This window comes from Balaenoptera borealis (assembly GCF_965194805.1).
Source record: "Balaenoptera borealis genome assembly, chromosome: 5".
In the NCBI taxonomy this organism is placed as follows: domain Eukaryota; kingdom Metazoa; phylum Chordata; class Mammalia; order Artiodactyla; family Balaenopteridae; genus Balaenoptera; species Balaenoptera borealis.
The window spans coordinates 134,195,664-134,213,671 of record NC_138862.1 but is presented as its reverse complement, the minus strand read 5'-3'; the positions used below and the strand labels follow the sequence as shown (position 1 = coordinate 134,213,671).

Below are 18,008 nucleotides of genomic sequence, written 5' to 3'. Positions count from 1 at the left end.
ATGCTCCTCAATGACTGTTAAGACCATAAAAGAGCACCATCCCTTGTAAAACATTCTTTCTACAAAACAGCCCCTGAACCTGATCAAGTCCCAACTAGCTGTTTACAGGGAACACAGAGTGGGGGAAATGTGACAGAACAAACCAGCCTGATTTCTTCAAGTAAAAGAAGAAAGTTTCTTCAAGTTTCTTTAAGTAAATTGCAAGGAAAAAAAAAAAAAAGAGGGAGAGAGAACTAACAGATTGAAAGAGACTTCAGAGACATTTCAGTCAAATGCAATGCTTGGACCTTGTTTAGATTCCAATTTAAAAAAAACAACTATTAAATAAATTAGATGGTCACATATGAATAGTGGCAGAACATTTGCTGGCATTAAGGAAGATTAGATAATCTAGGTATAAAAATAGGTTTGTGGTTATGTTTATAGAAAGTTTCCTTGTCCTTTAGAGATACATATTGCAGTATTTTCAGATGGAATGGCATGGTGTCTGGGAGAGGACCCCATAGTGACTTACATTGGCCCCAGGCCCTTTTGCCTTCATGGACCCCCTTTCACCATAATAGATTTTGGGGATCCTAAAAATGTTATTGTTTTCTGATGTGAGAAAAAAATGGAAACACTTTATTCAACCTTACAAGTTCATTTTTCCTTCTGACTTTAAAAGAAATTAAAACGTTCTTGTAGGTTCTTAAAAGTATCATGGGTTCTGGCACTACGCTTGCTTTACCTAATGAATGAGTGAGCCCTGGTCTGGGATTGGCTTCAAAACGATCTAGTGGTGGTTGGGGGGGGGGGGGGCGGGGTGATAGAAAATGGGTATTGGGAGTATGGATGAAATAAAATTGGCCACAAGTTAATAATGGTTGAGGATGTGGGGAGGGGGGTGGGTTATCATAACCCACTACTTTTATGGGTGTTTAAAATTTTTCATAATAAATAAATTAAAGCATCAATTTCTGAAAAATACTTATTTGAATGCTTTTTAAAATTTTTCCCATAGAGGAGGAATAGGAAAAAAATAAATAAAACCAAAAGAAAAACCTGTTCTGATTTAAACTTGGTGTTAGTGTAAACCCTGAATAAATGATATCAAGTCTCATTTGGGACAAAGACCTCATTATTAGAGTTTTGCTAAGACTGAGAATCTAAATGGACAGAGGGTTTTAAATTTTTTTCTTTTTTGGTCTTTTTTTTAGATTTCTTTTTTTTTTTTTTTTTGATGTGGACCATTTTTAAAGTCTTTATTGAATTTGTTACAATATTGCTTTTGTTTTATGTTTTGGTTTTTTGGCCGCGAGGCATGTGGGATCTTAGCTCCCTGACCAGGGATTGAACCCGCACCCCCTGCATTGGAAGGCAGATTCTTAACCACTGGACCACCAGGGAAGTCCGCAAATTTTTAATTTGAAAGTTCATTTTCTGTGTTTTTTTTTTGGTGGTGAGGAGATGCTGCCTGCCAATATGGTACCATTTTATTTCAGAGAAAGCTGAATGGGAACAACATTATGAGCATTTCTCAGTGGCTTTTGTGATGAAATAATCAATACAAATAAAGGGCAATACGGGAAGTCTCTCAAGCTTTTCAGAAAAGCTGCATTTGGTGATTGTGAGCAGGTGAGTGATGATATTGGATTTGTCACCTAGTGAGCTCAGCACACCTGTGTGGGCGGATTCCCTCCCCCCAAGCCCCCCGCCAGTGAGGTGCTGCTGACCTCTTAGCACCTCCTTGCTCCTCTGTCCATTCACTCCAGGAACAGTTACTGAGTATCTGCTCCGTGTCGAGCGCTGGGCTGGATGCCTGGATACACAGGGAAAAAAACATGGTTCTCACCCTGAAGGGGCAAACTGGGAAGAAAGAGTCACCTGCTGGGGAAAGAGATGGAAACGGAAATGTTCCAAACAAGTGGAGAAGTATCTCCATGAGTTGGGTGCAGAGGGCTAGAGGGCACCCATAGAAGCTAAAGAGATCAGGGAAGGTTTCTGGAAGTGGAGGGATATTGGAGAGACCCGAAGGAAAGTAGCAGATGACGATAATCCAAGAAAAGCAGAAGAATGAAGAAGGCATCAGGCAGAGAGAGGCATGTGCCAAGCCCTGAAGGCTTGGAGAGGGCAGGGTGGGTACGAGTGCTGGGCAGAGAAAAGGTGGTGGAGGGGAAGCTGGGTGGTGGAAAGTGGTGGGGGGCACTGAGCCGCGGAAGGACTGTAATGAAGGAGCAAATGTCTGTACCAGGGGTTCTCAGTGTGGGCTGGGACCAGCAGCATTAGCATCACTCAGGAATTGTAGAATGCAAATTCTCAGGCTCACTCCAGACCTACCTAATCAGAAACCCTGATAACACCTAACAATCTGTGTTTTAACAGCCTTCTAGGTGATTCTGATGCATTGGTCTAAATGATTTTACCCTCCAGGGAACATTTAGTAATGTCTGAATACACTTTTGGCTGTAAGACTGATGGGGGTGAAGTATTACTACGAGTGTTTAGTAGCCTGGGATGCTGCTAAACATCTTACAATGCACAGGACAGGCCCCACAACAAAGTCCAAATGTCAATGGTGCAGCTGTTGAGAAATCCTGATCCTCCCTTTCTCTGTCTATCTCTCTTTCCTTCCTTCATTCCTTTCCTTTTCCTTCCTCCCTCTCTCCCTCTCTCTCTTTCTCTCTCTCTCCTTTATTCCCACTTGTCCTCTACAGACAGCAGAGCACTCGAAAGGCCACAAAATGCTCCTTTTCTGCATCTTTATTTATTCAATTATAGATAACCCTCCCCTTTTATCTAATAACTCACCATGACTAAGTTGACCTATGGCTAATGTAGGCATTATCTTATTTCTGCCCCAAAGGGTCCATTTATCTCCCTGGGAATGGGATGGGGTGGCTCAGAGTATAGGTGACAATCTCCAACCCAGGCCTGAAACTGTAGGTCTTGGCCACTGTGCATATGAGCTTATACATGAGGCCCAAACAGCCAGGAGTCCTGATTTTGGCATGAAAGACAATTCCAGTGGAAGTGGAGGCTCCCACAGGAGATATTAGGGACAACTCTGAGCTGCTCCTCCAGACCACAGAAGTAAGCATGTCCACAGATAGTACAAAGTCCGAACAGAATGGTTTTAAACAAAGATGTAAAGTCACATTAAGAGTTTGGGACTAACCAATGGATAGGATTCTAAACTGATGGATGACATTGACAAATGCAAATAATTATATCCATTAGAAGAAGGATTACAGGGCAAAAAGAGTGAGTAAAGTGTAAAGTTACAAAGACAAACATTAGCAGTGCCCATCTAACACTTTCCAGGGGAGTCAGTGCCCCCAACATGAATGTTTAGTCTGCCTAACAGACCTATAATCCCATTGGGGTGGTAGGTGCCCCAGGCTTTTAAAGTCTGAAGCCATTAACCACCTCCATTATCCAGCTTCCCTGGCTCTGCTTTTAGGCAGTCACACAACCTTATGAAAACTGTCTTCCCCATGGTTTGCCCACATGAAGAAAATGCCCTGGTAAAGCTGATATGAATGTTGAGTCTGCTTGAGGGTCATGTTTCTCACTGAACATGAACCTGTCGGCCTTTTGATTTATAGCTCTGGCCTCTATTGAATTTACTCAGTCATCCTGAGTTGGTAGAGTCACCTCTGGGACACTGATAACATGGAGCTTCTGAACTTCCAAGGTAGAGAGAGGGCCAGACCAGGGACCATAAGGAATGACTCTGGGAGTCTGGTTCAGGCACTTAGTCTATTGTCCTCCTTTGGTCATCCTGACTCTTATAATGAGTCTTTTCTTCCAACTTCTACATTCCCATGATACTCAAAAAGCATGTGTGGTAGACTGAAGACAGTGGCCACCATACTCTGCAGCTCCTTCCGCCAAGAGGTGGAGTCCATGTCCTACTTCCTCATCCCTGAATCTGGGATGACTGTGTGACTGGCCAATAGCACGCAGAGGAAGTGACCTCATGTGAGTCTGAGACTGGGCCTCGAGACGTGCATCTTTTGTCCTGGCTCTTTTGGACCCTAAGGTTGCTGAGTGTATAAGTCAAGCTAGCCTGCTGATCGATGAGAGACAAATGGCTCCACCACCCTGATCATTCCAGATGACAGCCAGACAAACCCCAGAAGCAGGGGCGTCCTGCTCAGGTACAGCTGACTGCAAATACATAAGGAAGTCCATGCAAGACCAAGAAAAGAGCCTCCTAGATGAACTCAACTTGACAATGTACAGAATCATAAGCTAAATAAATGGCTATTGTTTTAAGTATTAAATTTTGGAGTAGTCTGTCATGCAGCGGTAGATAACTGATAACAACAGTATTTGTGTTTTTAATAACTCCCAATTATACCCTGAACTTATTGCCACAGTTTCTCTCCTAGAGGCCATGGGATTTGCCACTTAACATAACATGATTGAGATTTATCTCATGTTATCTCAGGAGCCTCAATGGCTCCAGCAGAAAGGAGAGCCCTTGTTTCTTCCATCAAGATGCTAAGAGATTTGGGTAAATGCTACAGAAAATTTTGGGTTTGCCAACATTCACTTGAAGAGAAAGAGGAGGGGTAAATATGTAAAATTACATTTTTCAGACATAGACAGATTTCTGACCTTCAGCCGGCGGTCGGGATCTCCACTGCATAGAGAATTTACTGATACTTTGAATGATTTCCAGGCTGGGCTTAAGTTATTCATCACAACCTGAGGAAAAAAAGAGAGGAGTGGTGGGTTGGAGAGGTAGTGCTTGACATTTTCACATTTCAACATAAAAACTGCTTGAGAAACACTGCGGTGCTTATGAAAAGGACAATTGTCTGGAACAGGTGCCTTCATGAAAACGTGGAGTAGTAAACCTTTAAAGGGTGCCCACTAGGTGGATCGTATTGGGCAGAGCTCTTGCGGTCACTGGCCTGGCTGTTATTTCATGAATAATGACAATAATATTGTCCAGTATGTGGATGCTGGAGATGGCCCCTTCTATATCAAAAGAGGTTGGGATTAAGGAGATGGGCTTCCTCTGCCTCTGATAAAGGATCTCCAGTTCTGTAGGACTGTCAGTCCTATGGCATAAATTCTCTTCTACTGAGGTCAGCATACGTAAAGCCTATTGGTGTGTGGGGGAGTGTGGCAGAACAATTCTGCTGCTGAAGAACTGAGCAGTCTTTGGTGACCTGTGACCTTGGTTAGATCAGATTGCAAGTCAGAAGAAAAGTTTCTGGAAGAAAAATCCCAGGAGTACATTTATACTATGTATGCTTGGGAGGCATAACAGGGAAGATCTTCAGAACTTCAGTATCACAAACTAAGACTGTAATGTCGTGAAACCCTTTTAAAAGCAGTTTACTAATCATGAACTTGGCTAAATCCTGCCTGAGAGTCTATTCGAGTCAAGTCTTATTCTGCCATCAGATGATTCAGTAATTCAATTTGGTTTAGTGTATGAGTATTTGCTCTGTGCCTAAGATTATACTGTGTACTCTAGGTCAGGGGCTCCCAAAGTGTGGTTCCTAGACCAGCAGGAACTTGTTAAAAATACAAACGTCTAGATTCCACCCAGACCTACTGACAGAAACTCTCGAGGTGGGCCGCTAGGTGATTCTGATGCATGATATTTGAGAACCACTGCTCTAGGGTACATACAAATGAAGTTAAATGGAGTTCTGTCATATTGACTTTTCTTCCTATGAAGTTTTTAGTTAGCAGAGTCTTAGAATTGTAAAAATATTAATTCTCTATCTACATAACATAATTATTTTATAAGTGATTCCCTCTTCTCCTGAATTCCTTAATATAATGATGAATTATTGATTATACTGTAGGCTCATTATTAAATTTCCTTTAATGCATTAAAAAGTAGAAAAATAATGTTCCTGTGTGACTGCTTTTTGCTCTCATTCCCTGAATGAGCAAAGTGATAGTGAGAAGAAAAGTTAGATAAAATTGTTTTGGTTAATTTAAATTTCTCACCTTTGTATAGAAATACTAAAAAGTGAAGATGTTTCATTACAACAGCTTCGTAAAACTCAATAGCAGATCAAAATTTCAACTAGAAATGTCCTCTGAAATTAAAATCTGTGTGTGTGTGTATGCACACACACACACACACACACATGTGCTTACCCAGAGAGAACGGTATTGCCTGGTATTTATTTTGTATCTATTGAGTAATAAAGAGGAAAAATCAATGTATGTTGATTGACTCATTGGAAAACTTTACAATCACATTTCTTATGAGATTCCAGGAGCCCCTTGCAATGGGGTATGGGGAAGAGTTAGAGATTCTGGGAACAGGGGAATTTACCAAGAAGAGGGATGCCATCAGGAGTGAAGAAGTCTAACAATATGCCACCTCTCTTCTTTCTCCCTGCACATTCAAGTCCCCATGCATTGGCTGGAGCAAAGGCATGAACGGGTACTACTTCTGATTCTCCCCAACATTTAGTTACTTCTCCTGAAAGAACTTTGTTCCGCCAAAGGAATCCTTATGTGGGAAAAAGTTCTATTTGGTGATGGTGATGGGGTGCCACTCAGGGAAACCATCCCAGTTGCATTTGAAACTATTCCCCAGTGAATAATTTGTGACTGTCCAAAGAATCACATTGTACTATCACAGGGAGTGGACATACTATCAATATTCAACTCCATTCATATATTCATTCTTTTAGTAAACACACTTTATTAAATGCTAACCATGTATCAGATGACATACACAGAACTAGCCCGTCCAAGACTATTCGATTCTTGTTTACCTTAAATATGACATGAAAATTTCCCCTAATGCTACCTGCAACTCTGCTACTTCAGGAAAAAGGAAATGGATTTCCAGTGTGTGGTATGGGAACGCAGCACCCCACTATCATCCTGAGAGAGTCATGAGAGTTCCTTCTTCCTTTACCCAACACTAGAAGCACCTTTCTCTCTCAGCTCCAAGCCATTCCTCCTTATCAATGCACTTCTCACCCCCACACAGTCTCTCTTGAACTGGCTTGTATATAAAATAAAATAAAAAGTGGAGACTAGGGTTGGTTGTTAAGTGGGTGTGTGGTGGTGGGTAGCGGGGGGTAAGATAGTGAAGGATAAGGCTCGGAGTCACGTGGAGAGAAGGTAGGAGGGTGAGAGGGAGATGCAGCCAGACCAAGTGACTGCTGATACAGGACAGCCATTTGTACGACAGATCTGACATCAGTCCTGTGTATGGACTTTCCCTGGGGAGGCAGATTGGCTTCTCAAATCACAGCAAAGCTCAGGGTCAAACTCAATTCAAACCTCAGCTCTACCCCTTGCTCACTGGGAAGGTGACTTGACCTCCTCAAAGTTCAGTTTCTTCAACTGTAAAATAGGGTAATAATAATCATGTCAATGCATAGTTGTGGGAAGTAAATTAAATGATGCATATGAGGTCACTCAGTCAAATGCTTGGTACCTAGTCACATTTATTAAATATTAGCTAGTATTCATCTTTTTATTATTAATAAGTTGCTGGCTTTCTGCAGTAAAGGTCAATAATGGAAAATCTGGGTGAGAAAGTGTCTCCTCTTATAACACCCACATTGAGAATAAAGAGCCCTCTTAAGGACTGGGAAGACTTCAGGTCTTGGGGGATAGCTACAGACATTAAGAAAGGGAAGGGGTTTCTCAAAACAGGTCAGTGTATCATCTTAAAGAGACGAGATGGCACAGCTGAAGACGGCTCTTCTCACCTCAGTTCGGTGCACAAGCTGCTGAGTTGCATCATCATTCATTCGAAAAATTTCCAGAAATGGGTCAGACTTACTGAAGAAATCCTACAATAGATAAGCAGAAATGAGTTGTTTCCCTACTCCCTGCACAAACACATTTGATCCAGCCCTGGATAAAATACCCCTGAATTTGACCCTTCCTTGCTTTATTCTTCATCCCTGAGATCCACCTTTGGCTAGAATGAGCTGTATCTTAACCCCAAGTCCTTTGAGAAGTAAGGATTGGTTGACTGAAATCCCAAGTAGTCTTCAAAGATCCATCCAAATGCTGGTTCTCTAAGAAGCAGTGTATCTGCTGTCTTAAACATGTTAATTCTAGTTATTGTAAAGCCTATGTCTGATGACTACAGTATCTGGATCACTGTGGGTCTGTTTTTATTATCTGTTTCTTCATTCTGCCTCGTGTTACGCTTGTTAATTTTTGATTAAATACTAGACACTGTGTAAAAAAATTATAAAGGCTATAGATGAGTCTTCAGCTTCTGGCAAGCAATTAGAATGGAGGCAGTCACCTGAATCCAAATAGGACTGAGCGCTTTAGAAGCTGGTTTCTTCAAAAGTCTTTAAAGGCCCAACCTATTTCTGATTCCTTTATTCCTTGGGTATAATACTTAAAGGGCTCTCACTCAAAGACTCACTGTTTATGAGGGCTGTTCCTTCTTGACAAGCCCTCAAGGCTCATTTCTGTTTGTGAGACTCTGAAAGACTCTGTTTACTTCCATAATCTCTTGGCTCTATAGTTATTGGTTCAGTTTCTCTCTATGCTGCTATTTGCTAATTAGTGAATGCCCTGAGGGGATAAGCCACTCCAACCGTTGGGCTGCTTCCCTTCTCTGAAGCCTCTACAAATAACCCAAGCTCTCCCTGAAGTCCTGAACTCCAGTTTTACTTCCCCAATTCCGTAAGACTATTAAAAGCACTGCTCAGTTTCTCTGTTTCTTAGTAGCTATTTTCTGCTAGGCTTCCCAGCTTCTCTATCCCTGGGTTTTATGAATCAGCCTTATGGAATTGTCTTGAGTGGAAAATCTGCATAGAATGTCTGAATCACCTCAATGGATTTCTCTTCTCTTCAGCTTCTCTGACCCTGAATCTTGACTGCCTTAAGACCCTCAAACAGATGTCTCTTGTATCTTGTCCAGTGTTTATAGTTGTTTTCTGCAGTAGAGTAATGTAAAACAAACAGGCACTTTAATACTGGAAGCAGACCTGTCCATATCTTTCTTTTAAACTTGGCTTTTTACCCTGATAGATTATAAACTCTCAGATGGGAGGAATTACGTCTTATTTTCCTTTATATTTCTACCATAGCATCTTCCATAGCATCTAGCTTTCAGTGGTACACAGTGTTTACTGAATGTATGAATGAATACATAAACGAATGAGCGAGGGACAAGAAAACCAGGTACAGAATAGGAGGCTATCTGAGCAACAGCTTTAGTCATCACATTCTTACTATGTATTTCACTAGGTAATTCCCCGCCCCAGAAATCTAGACAGCAGCAAAGCAGAATAAAGCCTACAGCCATCCTAGTCTTTAGCTCGACAAAATACTCTCAGGGGATATACTGATCATGGAGCCCTTGTGCTTGATATTAAGATACAAGGAAGGATAAAACCTTTTCTCATCCCTCCAAAGGGCCATCTAGTTTTGTGCTAAGTACACACATAAACATAACCAAGGGTTAAGTATTAATGAATGAATAACAGAAGAGGGAAAGTCAATGGATTTTGACTGCAAAATATGGTTGTGAGGAGGATGTTTCTAGGGAGGGAATGGAGTGAGTGAAGGTGTAAAAGAGTAAACATAGAAAGGACACACCAAGTAGCTGAATTACCCTGAAGCCTCAGGATGTGTAGGGGAGGAATCTGAGGCAGTACTGGTGGAGGTGGCTCCATGAGGTGAAGGGCCTTAAATGTGCATCCGGTGTTTGCACTTACCTGAGAGGCAGTGGGGAGCCACTGAAGGATTTTGAGCAGGAAAAAATAACATGGTTGGTTCTGTAGTGAAAACTTTGTAGAATACCTTAGAAGGAGGAGGGAGATGGGGATATCTGTCTTCCCTTTGGCTGTCCTCCCTACCCAACCAGGATCAAACACCCAGAGTCTGGAAAATACCGTTCCGCCCTATTTCTGAAGGTGCCTGATTGACAACACAGAGTTCATCAGTAAGTCTGCCCTGCAAAACTTGTCTCTCCACAAAAATGGCCCCTGCTTTCCTCCCAGACACACTTCTATCTGATTGTTACCACTATGTGTAACTGAACAGGACCCTATGGGGCCTTCCCGGGACAGACACTTCCCCCATATCCTCTGCTTTAGCTTCTCTCTGAAGTACCCAGATAACAGTATTTGATGCACATTTCCTGAGTTGTTTTACAGATGTGAAAACCTCCCACTAAATGGAAGATGTTAACTACTTGATGACCTGGAGCCTCCTGGAGCCTAAGGACTCATAATGTTAACCCCTGTGACACCATCCTGTTACCTCTCCATCAGCCATTCAGAGAATTGTGCATGAGCTGATCACATACCCTGCGACCCCCTTCCCTCCCCGGGCATTTTTAAAATGCTTTGCCAAGAGAATTCCCTGGCAGTGCAGTGGTTAGGGTTCTGAACTTTCACTGCCTTTCACTGGAGAGGGTGTGGGTTCAATCCCTGGTCAGGGAACTAAGATCCTGAAAGCCAAGTGGTGTGGCCAAAAAAAAAAAAAAAAAGCTTTGCTGAATTTTAGAGCATAAGCCACCCATCTCCTTGTATGACGCTGCAATAAATCTTTCTCTGCTCCAAACTCTGATGTTTTAGTTTGTTCGGCCTCACTGTGCGTCGGGCACACATACTTGCACTAATATACGTATCTGCTCAAGACATTCGCCCTCGAGCCTATTTCTGTTTCAACACTCATGTTAGAGAACCAGAGCTTCCCTCCCCAATTCCTAGTGTGGGCACTTTAGCTTGTTCTGCGTGCCCTTGGAGCCCTTCTCCAGGAGCCGCAGGCTTTGACCCCTGAGATAGATTGTTGGTCCCTCAGGGAATGTGTATGTCAATTGTACTTAAGAATTGCTCAACACACTGGAGGAACGCTATCAGTTATTTTTCTTTTTCCTTTTATTGATAATTTTAAATGTTTGCTATTGTTTTTTTAAAAAATAGAAAATATAGAAAAAATAGAAAGGAAAAAATAGACCATAATCTCACCCATAATACCATAATTATCAATAACATTTTGATAAATTTTTTTCTAGAATCTAGACATAATTTTCTTTCTTTCTTTTAAAAAATATTTGTAATCATACACTATATACACTTTGGTACCCTATTTTTTTCTCTTGGAAGTATATTGCAATGTTTTTTCTGCTTTATTTCACATGCTTTTAAGCTACTATTAAGGATAGGCATGGAGTTGTTGTCAGGAGGACATATTGTAACAGGGAAGAGCAAAATCTGACTCCATGTTGGATCTGTTTCTTTGACTTTAACCTTTGCTTTTCATTGCTTTTGTTACTATAATCATACATAATGGTCTGTCTCAGGGGACCCTGCCTCTCTGCTGAATGTTAAACTAAAGGGCCTTTGTTCAGCTCACAGGGAGACAATCTGACCCTGCCCACCTATGAACGGCTGTAGAAAGGAAGAAATTCTCACATACCCTCCCCGATGCTGGCCAAGCCAGGCAAAAATAACGGCCCTTTTACTTTATTTCCTCACCTCCTCCCACTCTCTGTTCTATAAAAGAAACTGGCATCCAGACCCTGGTAAGATGGTTTTGGGGACACTAGTCTGCCATCTTCTTGGTCTTCCAGCTTTCCGAATAAAGTCACTGTTCCTTGCCTCAACATCTCATCTCCTGATTTATCGGTCTGTTGTGTGGTGAGCAGAGTGAGCGTGGACTTGGTAACAGTACTACAAATCAAGAAAAGAAAGATCAGGATATAATCTTCATCTTCAAGTAAATAAAAAGTCTTATATGTAGCACACTGGCTTTCAAATCCTGATTCGACCATATACAGTTTGGGTGATGTGGGACAGGATATTTAATTTTTCCACATCTCAGTTTCTTTATCCATAATGGAGAAGGTATCAGCTTTTCCTCATAGCAATGCAGAAAGATTATAGTTGCTGATGCACCTAAGTGTTGAGTCCAGTGCCTGACACATGGTCAGCGCTCAGAAAGCACTACTGCTATTTATTATTACCAATAAAAGAGAGAATGCTTGAGGACACTTAGTAAAGCACTATACAAATATCAGGGATGATTACTATTTTTTTTTTTTTAGTTTTTTTTTTTTTAAAACATCTTTATTGGAGTATAATTGCTTTACAATGGTGTGTTAGTTTCTGCTTTATAACAAAGTGAATCAGTTATACATATACATATGTTCCCATACCTCTTCCCTCTTGCATCTCCCTCCCACCCTCCCTATCCCACAACTCTAGGTGGTCACAAAGCACAGAGTTGATCTCCCTGTGCTATGTGGTTGCTTCCCACTAGCTATCTATTTTACGTTAGGTACTGTATATAAGTCCATGCCACTCTCTCACTTTGTCACAGCTTACCCTTCCCCCTCCCCATATCCTCAAGTCCATTCTCTAGTAGGTCTGTGTCTTTATTCCCGTCTTGCCACTAAGTCCTTAATGATGTTTTTTTCCCCTTAGATTCCATATATATGTGTTAGCATACTGTATTTGTTTTTCTCTTTATGACTTACTTCACTCTGTATGACAGACTCTAATTCCATCCACCTCACTACAAATAACTCCATTTCGTTTCTTTTTATGGCTAAGTAATATTCCATTGTATATATGTGCCACATCATCTTTATCCACTCATCCGATGATGGACATTTAGGTTGCTTCCATGTCCTGGCTATTGTCAATACAGCTGCAATGAATATTGTGGTACATGACTCTCTTTGAATTATGGTTTTCTCAGGGCATATGCTCAGTAGTGGGATTGCTGGGTCGTATGATAGTTCTATTTTTAGTTTTCAAAGGAACCTCCAAACTGCTCTCCATAGTGGCTGTATCAATTTATATTCCCACCAACAGTGCAAGAGTGTTCCCTTTTCTCCACACCCTCTCCAGTATTTATTGTTTCTAGATTTTTTGATGATGGCCATTCTGACCGGTGTGAGATGATATCTCATTGTAGTTTTGATTTGCATTTCTCTAATGATTAATGATGTTGAGCATTCTTTCATGTGTTTGTTGGCAATCTGTATATCTTCTTTGGAAAAATGTCTCTTTAGGTCTTCTGCCCATTTTCGGATTGGGTTCTTTGCTTTTTTGATATTGAGCTTCATGAGCTGCTTGTATATTTTGGCGATTAATCCACTGTCAGTTGCTTCATTTACAAATATTTTCTCCCATTCTGAGGGTTGTCTTTTCGTCTTGTTTATGGTTTCCTTTGCTGTGCAAAAGCTCTTAAGTTTCATTAGGTCCCATTTGTTTATTTGTGTTCTTATTTCCATTTCTCTAGGAGCTGGGTCAAAAAGGATCTTGCTGTGATTTATGTCATAGAGTGTTCTGCCTATGTTTTCCTCTAAGAGTTTGATAGTTTCTGGCCTTACATTTAGGTCTTTAATCCATTTTGAGTTTATTTTTGTGTATGGTGTTAGGGAGTGAACTAATTTCATACTTTTACATGTACCTGTCCAGTTTTCCCACCACCACTTATTGAAGAGGCTGTCTTTTCTCCACTGTATATGCTTCCCTCCTTTATCAAAGATAAGGTGACCATATGTGCGTGGGTCTATCTCTGGGCTTTCTATCCTGTTCCACTGATCTGTTTCTGTTTTTGTGCCAGTACCATACTGTCTTGATTACTGTAGCTTTGTAGTATAGTCTGAAGTCAGGGAGCATGATTCCTCCAGCTCCATTTTTCATTCTCAAGATTCCTTTGGCTATTTGGGGTCTTTTGTGTTTCCATACAAATTGTGAAATTTTTTGTTCTACTTCTGTGAAAAATGCCATTGGTAGTTTGATAGGGATTGCATTGAATCTGTAGATTGCTTTGGGTAGTAGAGTCATTTTCACAATGTTGATTCTTCCAATCCAAGAACATGGTATATCTCTCCATCTATTTGTATCATCTTTAATTTCTTTCATCAGTGTCTTATAATTTTCTGCATACAGGTTTTTTGTCTCCTTAGGTAGGTTTATTCCTAGATATTTTATTCTTTTTGTTGCAATGGTAAATCGGAGGGTTTTCTTAATTTAACTTTCAGATTTTTCATCATTAGTGTATAGAAATGCAAGAGATTTCTGGGCATTAATTTTGTATCCTGCTACTTTACCAAATTCATTGATTAGCTCTAGTAGTTTCCTGGTAGCATCTTTAGGATTCTCTATGTATAGTATCATGTCATCTGCAAACAGTGACAGCTTTACTTCTTCTTTTCCAATTTGGATTCCTTTTATTTCTTTTTCTTCTCTGATTGCTGTGGCTAACACTTCCAAAACTATGTTGAATAATAGTGGTGAGAGTGGGCAACCTTGTCTTGTTCCTGATCTTAGTGGAAATGGTTTCAGTTTTTCACCATTGAGAACGATGTTGGCTGTGGGTTTGTCATATATGGCCTTTATTATGTTGAGGAAATTTCTCTCTATGCCTACTTTCTGCAAGGCTTTTATCATAAATGGGTGTTGAATTTTGTCGAAAGCTTTCTCTGCATCTATTGAGATGATCATATGGTTTTTCTCCTTCAATTTGTTAATATGATGTATCACGTTGATTGATGTGCGTATATTGAAGAATCCTTGCATTCCTGGGATAAACCCCACTTCATCATGGTGTATGATCCTTTTAGTGTGCAGTTGGATTCTGTTTGCTAGTATTTTGTTGAGGATTTTTGCACCTATATTCATCAGTGATATTGGCCTGTAGTTTTCTTTCTTTGTGACATCTTTATCTGGTTTTGGTATCAGGGTGATGGTGGCCTCCTAGAAGGAGTTGCGGAGTGTTCCTCTCTCTGCAATATTTTGGAAGAGTTTGAGAAGGATAGGTGTTAGCTCTTCTCTAAATGTTTGATAGAATTCACCTGTGAAGCCATCTGGTCCTGGGCTTTTGTTTGTTGGAAGATTTTTAATCACAGTTTCAATTTCAGTGCTTGTGATTGGTCTGTTCATATTTTCTATTTCTTCCTGGTTCAGTCTCGGCAGGTTGTGCATTTCTAAGAATTTGTCCATTTCTTCCAGGTTGTCCATTTTATTGGCATAGAGTTGCTTGTAGTAATCTTTCATGATCCTTTGTGTTTCTGCAGTGTCAGTTGTTACTTCTCCTTTTTCATTTCTAATTCTATTGATTTGAGTCTTCTCCCTTTTTTTCTTGATGAGTCTGGCTAATGGTTTATCAATTTTGTTTATCTTCTCAAAGAACCAGCTTTTAGTTTTATTGATCTTTGCTATTGTTTCCTTCATTTCTTTTTCATTTATTTCTGATCTGATCTTTATGATTTCTTTCCTTCTGCTAACTTTGGAGTTTCTTTGTTCTTCTTTCTGTAATTGCTTTAGGTGCAAGGTTAGGTTGTTTATTCGAGATGTTTCCTGTTTCTTGAGGTAAGCTTGTATTGCTATAACCTTCCCTCTTAGAACTGCTTTTGCTGCATCCCATAGGTTTTGGGTGGTTGTGTCTCCATTGTCATTTGTTTTTAGGTATTTTTAGATTTCCCCTTTGATTTCTTCAGTGATCACTTCGTTATTAAGTAGTGTATTGTGTAGCCTCCATGTGTTTGTATTTTTTACAGATCTTTTCCTGTAATTGATATCTAGTCTCATAGCGTTGTGGTCGGAAAAGATACTTGATACGATTTCAATTTTCTTAAATTTACCAAGGCTTGATTTGTGACCCAAGATATGATCTATCCTCGAGAATGTTCCATGAGCACTTGAGAAAAAGTGTATTCTGTTGTTTTTGGATGGAATGTCCTATAAATATCAACTTAGTCCATCCTGTTTAATGTACCATTTAAAGCTTGTGTTTCCTTATTTATTTTCATTTTGGATGATCTGTCCATTGGTGAAAGTGGGGTGTTAAAATCCCCTACTGTGATTGTGTTACTGTCGATTTCCCTTTTTATGGCTGTTAGTATTTGCCTTATGTATTGAGGTGCTCCTATGTTGGGTGCATACATATTTACAATTGTTATACCTTATTCTTGAATCGATCTGTTGATCATTATATAGTGTCCTTCTTTGTCTCTTATAATAGTCTTTATTTTAAAGTCTATTTTGTCTGATATGAGAATTGCTACTCCAGCTTTCTTTTGATTTCCATTTGTATGGAATATCTTTTTCCATCCCCTCACTTTCAGTCTGTATGTGTCCCTAGGTCTGAAGTGAGTCTCTTGTAGACAGCATATATACAGGTCTTATTTTTGTATCCATTCAGTCAGTCTGTGACTTTTGGTGGGAGCATTTAATCCATTTACATATAAGGTAATTATCAATATGTATGTTCCTATTCCCATTTTCTTAAATGTTTTGTGTTTGTTATTGTAGGTGTTTTCCTTCTCTTGTGTTTCTTGCCTAGAGAAGTTCCTTTAGCATTTGTTGTAAAGCTGGTTTGGTGGTGCTGAACTCTCTCAGCTTTTGCTTGTCTGTAAAGGTTTTAATTTCTCCATCAAATCTGAATGAGATCCTTGCTGGGTAGAGTAATCTTGGTTGCAGGATTTTTCTCCTTCATCACTTTAAATATGTCCTGCCACTTCCTTCTGGCTTGCAGAGTTTCTGCTGAAGGATCAGCTGTTAACCTTATGGGGATTCCCTTGTGTGTTATTTGTTGTTTTTCCCTTGCTGCTTTTAATATGTTTTCTTTATATTTAATTTTTGATAGCTTGATTAATATGTGTCTTGGCGTGTTTGTCCTTGGTTTTATCCTGTATGGGACTCTCTGTGATTCCAGGAGTTGATTAACTTTTCCTTTCCCATATAAGGGAGGTTTTTAACTATAATGTCTTCAAATATTTTCTCAGTCCCTTTCTTTTTCTCTTCTTCTTCTGGGACCCCGATAATTCAAATGTTGGTGCGTTTAATGTTGTCCCAGAGGTCTCTGAGACTGTCCTCAGTTCTTTTCATTCTTTTTTCTTTATTCTGCTCTGCAGTACTTATTTCCACTATTTTATCTTCCAGGTCACTTACCCGTTCTTCTGCCTCAGTTATTCTGCTATTGATCCTGTCTAGAGTATTTTGAACTTCATTTATTGTTTTTCATCATTGCTTGTTTACTCTTTAGTTGTTCTAAGTCCTTGTAAACGTTTCTTGCATTTTGTCTATTCTATTTCCAAGATTTTGGATCATCTTTACTATCATTATTCTGAATTCTTTTTCAGGTAGACTGCCTACTTCCTCTTCATTTGTTAGGTCTGGTGTGTTTTTGCCTTGCTCCTTCATCTGCTGTGTGTTTTTCTTTCTTCTCATTTTGCTTATCTTACTGTGTTTGGGGTCTCCTTTTCGCAGGCTGCAGGTTCGTAATTCCCGTTGTTTTTGGTATCTGTTCCCAGTGGCTAAGGTTGTTTCAGTTCGTTGTGTAGGCTTCCTGGTGCAGGGGACTAGTGCCTGTGTTCTGGTGGATGAGGCTAGATCTTGTCTTTCTGGTGAGCAGGTTCACGTCTGGTGGTGTGTTTTGGGGTGTCTGGTGGCCTTATTATGATGTTAAGCAGCCTCTCTGCTAATGGATGGGGCTGTGTTCCTGTCTTGCTAGTTGTTTGGCATAGGGTGTCCAGCACTAAACTTGCTGGTCGTTGAGTGAAGCTGGATCTTGGTGTTGAGGTGGAGATCCCTGGGAGATTTTTGTTGTTTGGTATTACGTGTAGTTGGGAGGTGTCTTGTGGTCCAGTGTCCTGAAGTTGGCTCTCCCACCTCTGAGGCACAGCCCTGATGCCTGGCTGGAGCACCAAGAGTCTTTCTTCCACACAGCTCAGAATAAAAGGGAGAAAAAATAGAAAGAAAAAAAAGAAAGAGGATAAAATAAAATAAAGTTATTAAAATAAAAAATAATTATTAAGAAAAAAAGAAAAAAATTTTTTAAGTAAAAAAAAAAAAATGGACGGACAGAACCCTAGGACAAATGGTGAAAGCAAAGCTATACAGACAAAATCTCACCCAGAAGCATACACATACACACTCACAAAAAGAGGAAAAGGTGAAAAAATAATATATCTTGCTCCCAAAGTCCACCTCCTCAATTTGGGATGGTTCATTGTCTATTCAGGTATTCCACAGATACAGGTACATCAAGTTGTTTGTGGAGCTTTAATCCGCTGCTTCTGAGGCTGCTGGGAG

General features: G+C 40.2%; 1 protein-coding gene across 3 annotated transcripts in view; it reads right to left on the bottom strand.

Annotated features, from left to right (window-relative positions):
* The window catches only part of CPNE4 (copine 4), a 611,710-nt gene that overhangs the window by 145,762 nt on the left and 447,940 nt on the right, over nt 1-18,008 (bottom strand). For all 3 annotated transcript variants that reach the window (XM_082392743.1, XM_082392744.1, XM_082392745.1), the window contains exons 6-7: nt 7,692-7,775; nt 4,603-4,692 (exon numbers count right to left, since the gene is read on the bottom strand). In XM_082392743.1, the coding sequence (XP_082248869.1) occupies nt 4,603-4,692; nt 7,692-7,775 (174 nt within the window). The remainder of the gene's footprint in view (nt 1-4,602; nt 4,693-7,691; nt 7,776-18,008) is intronic.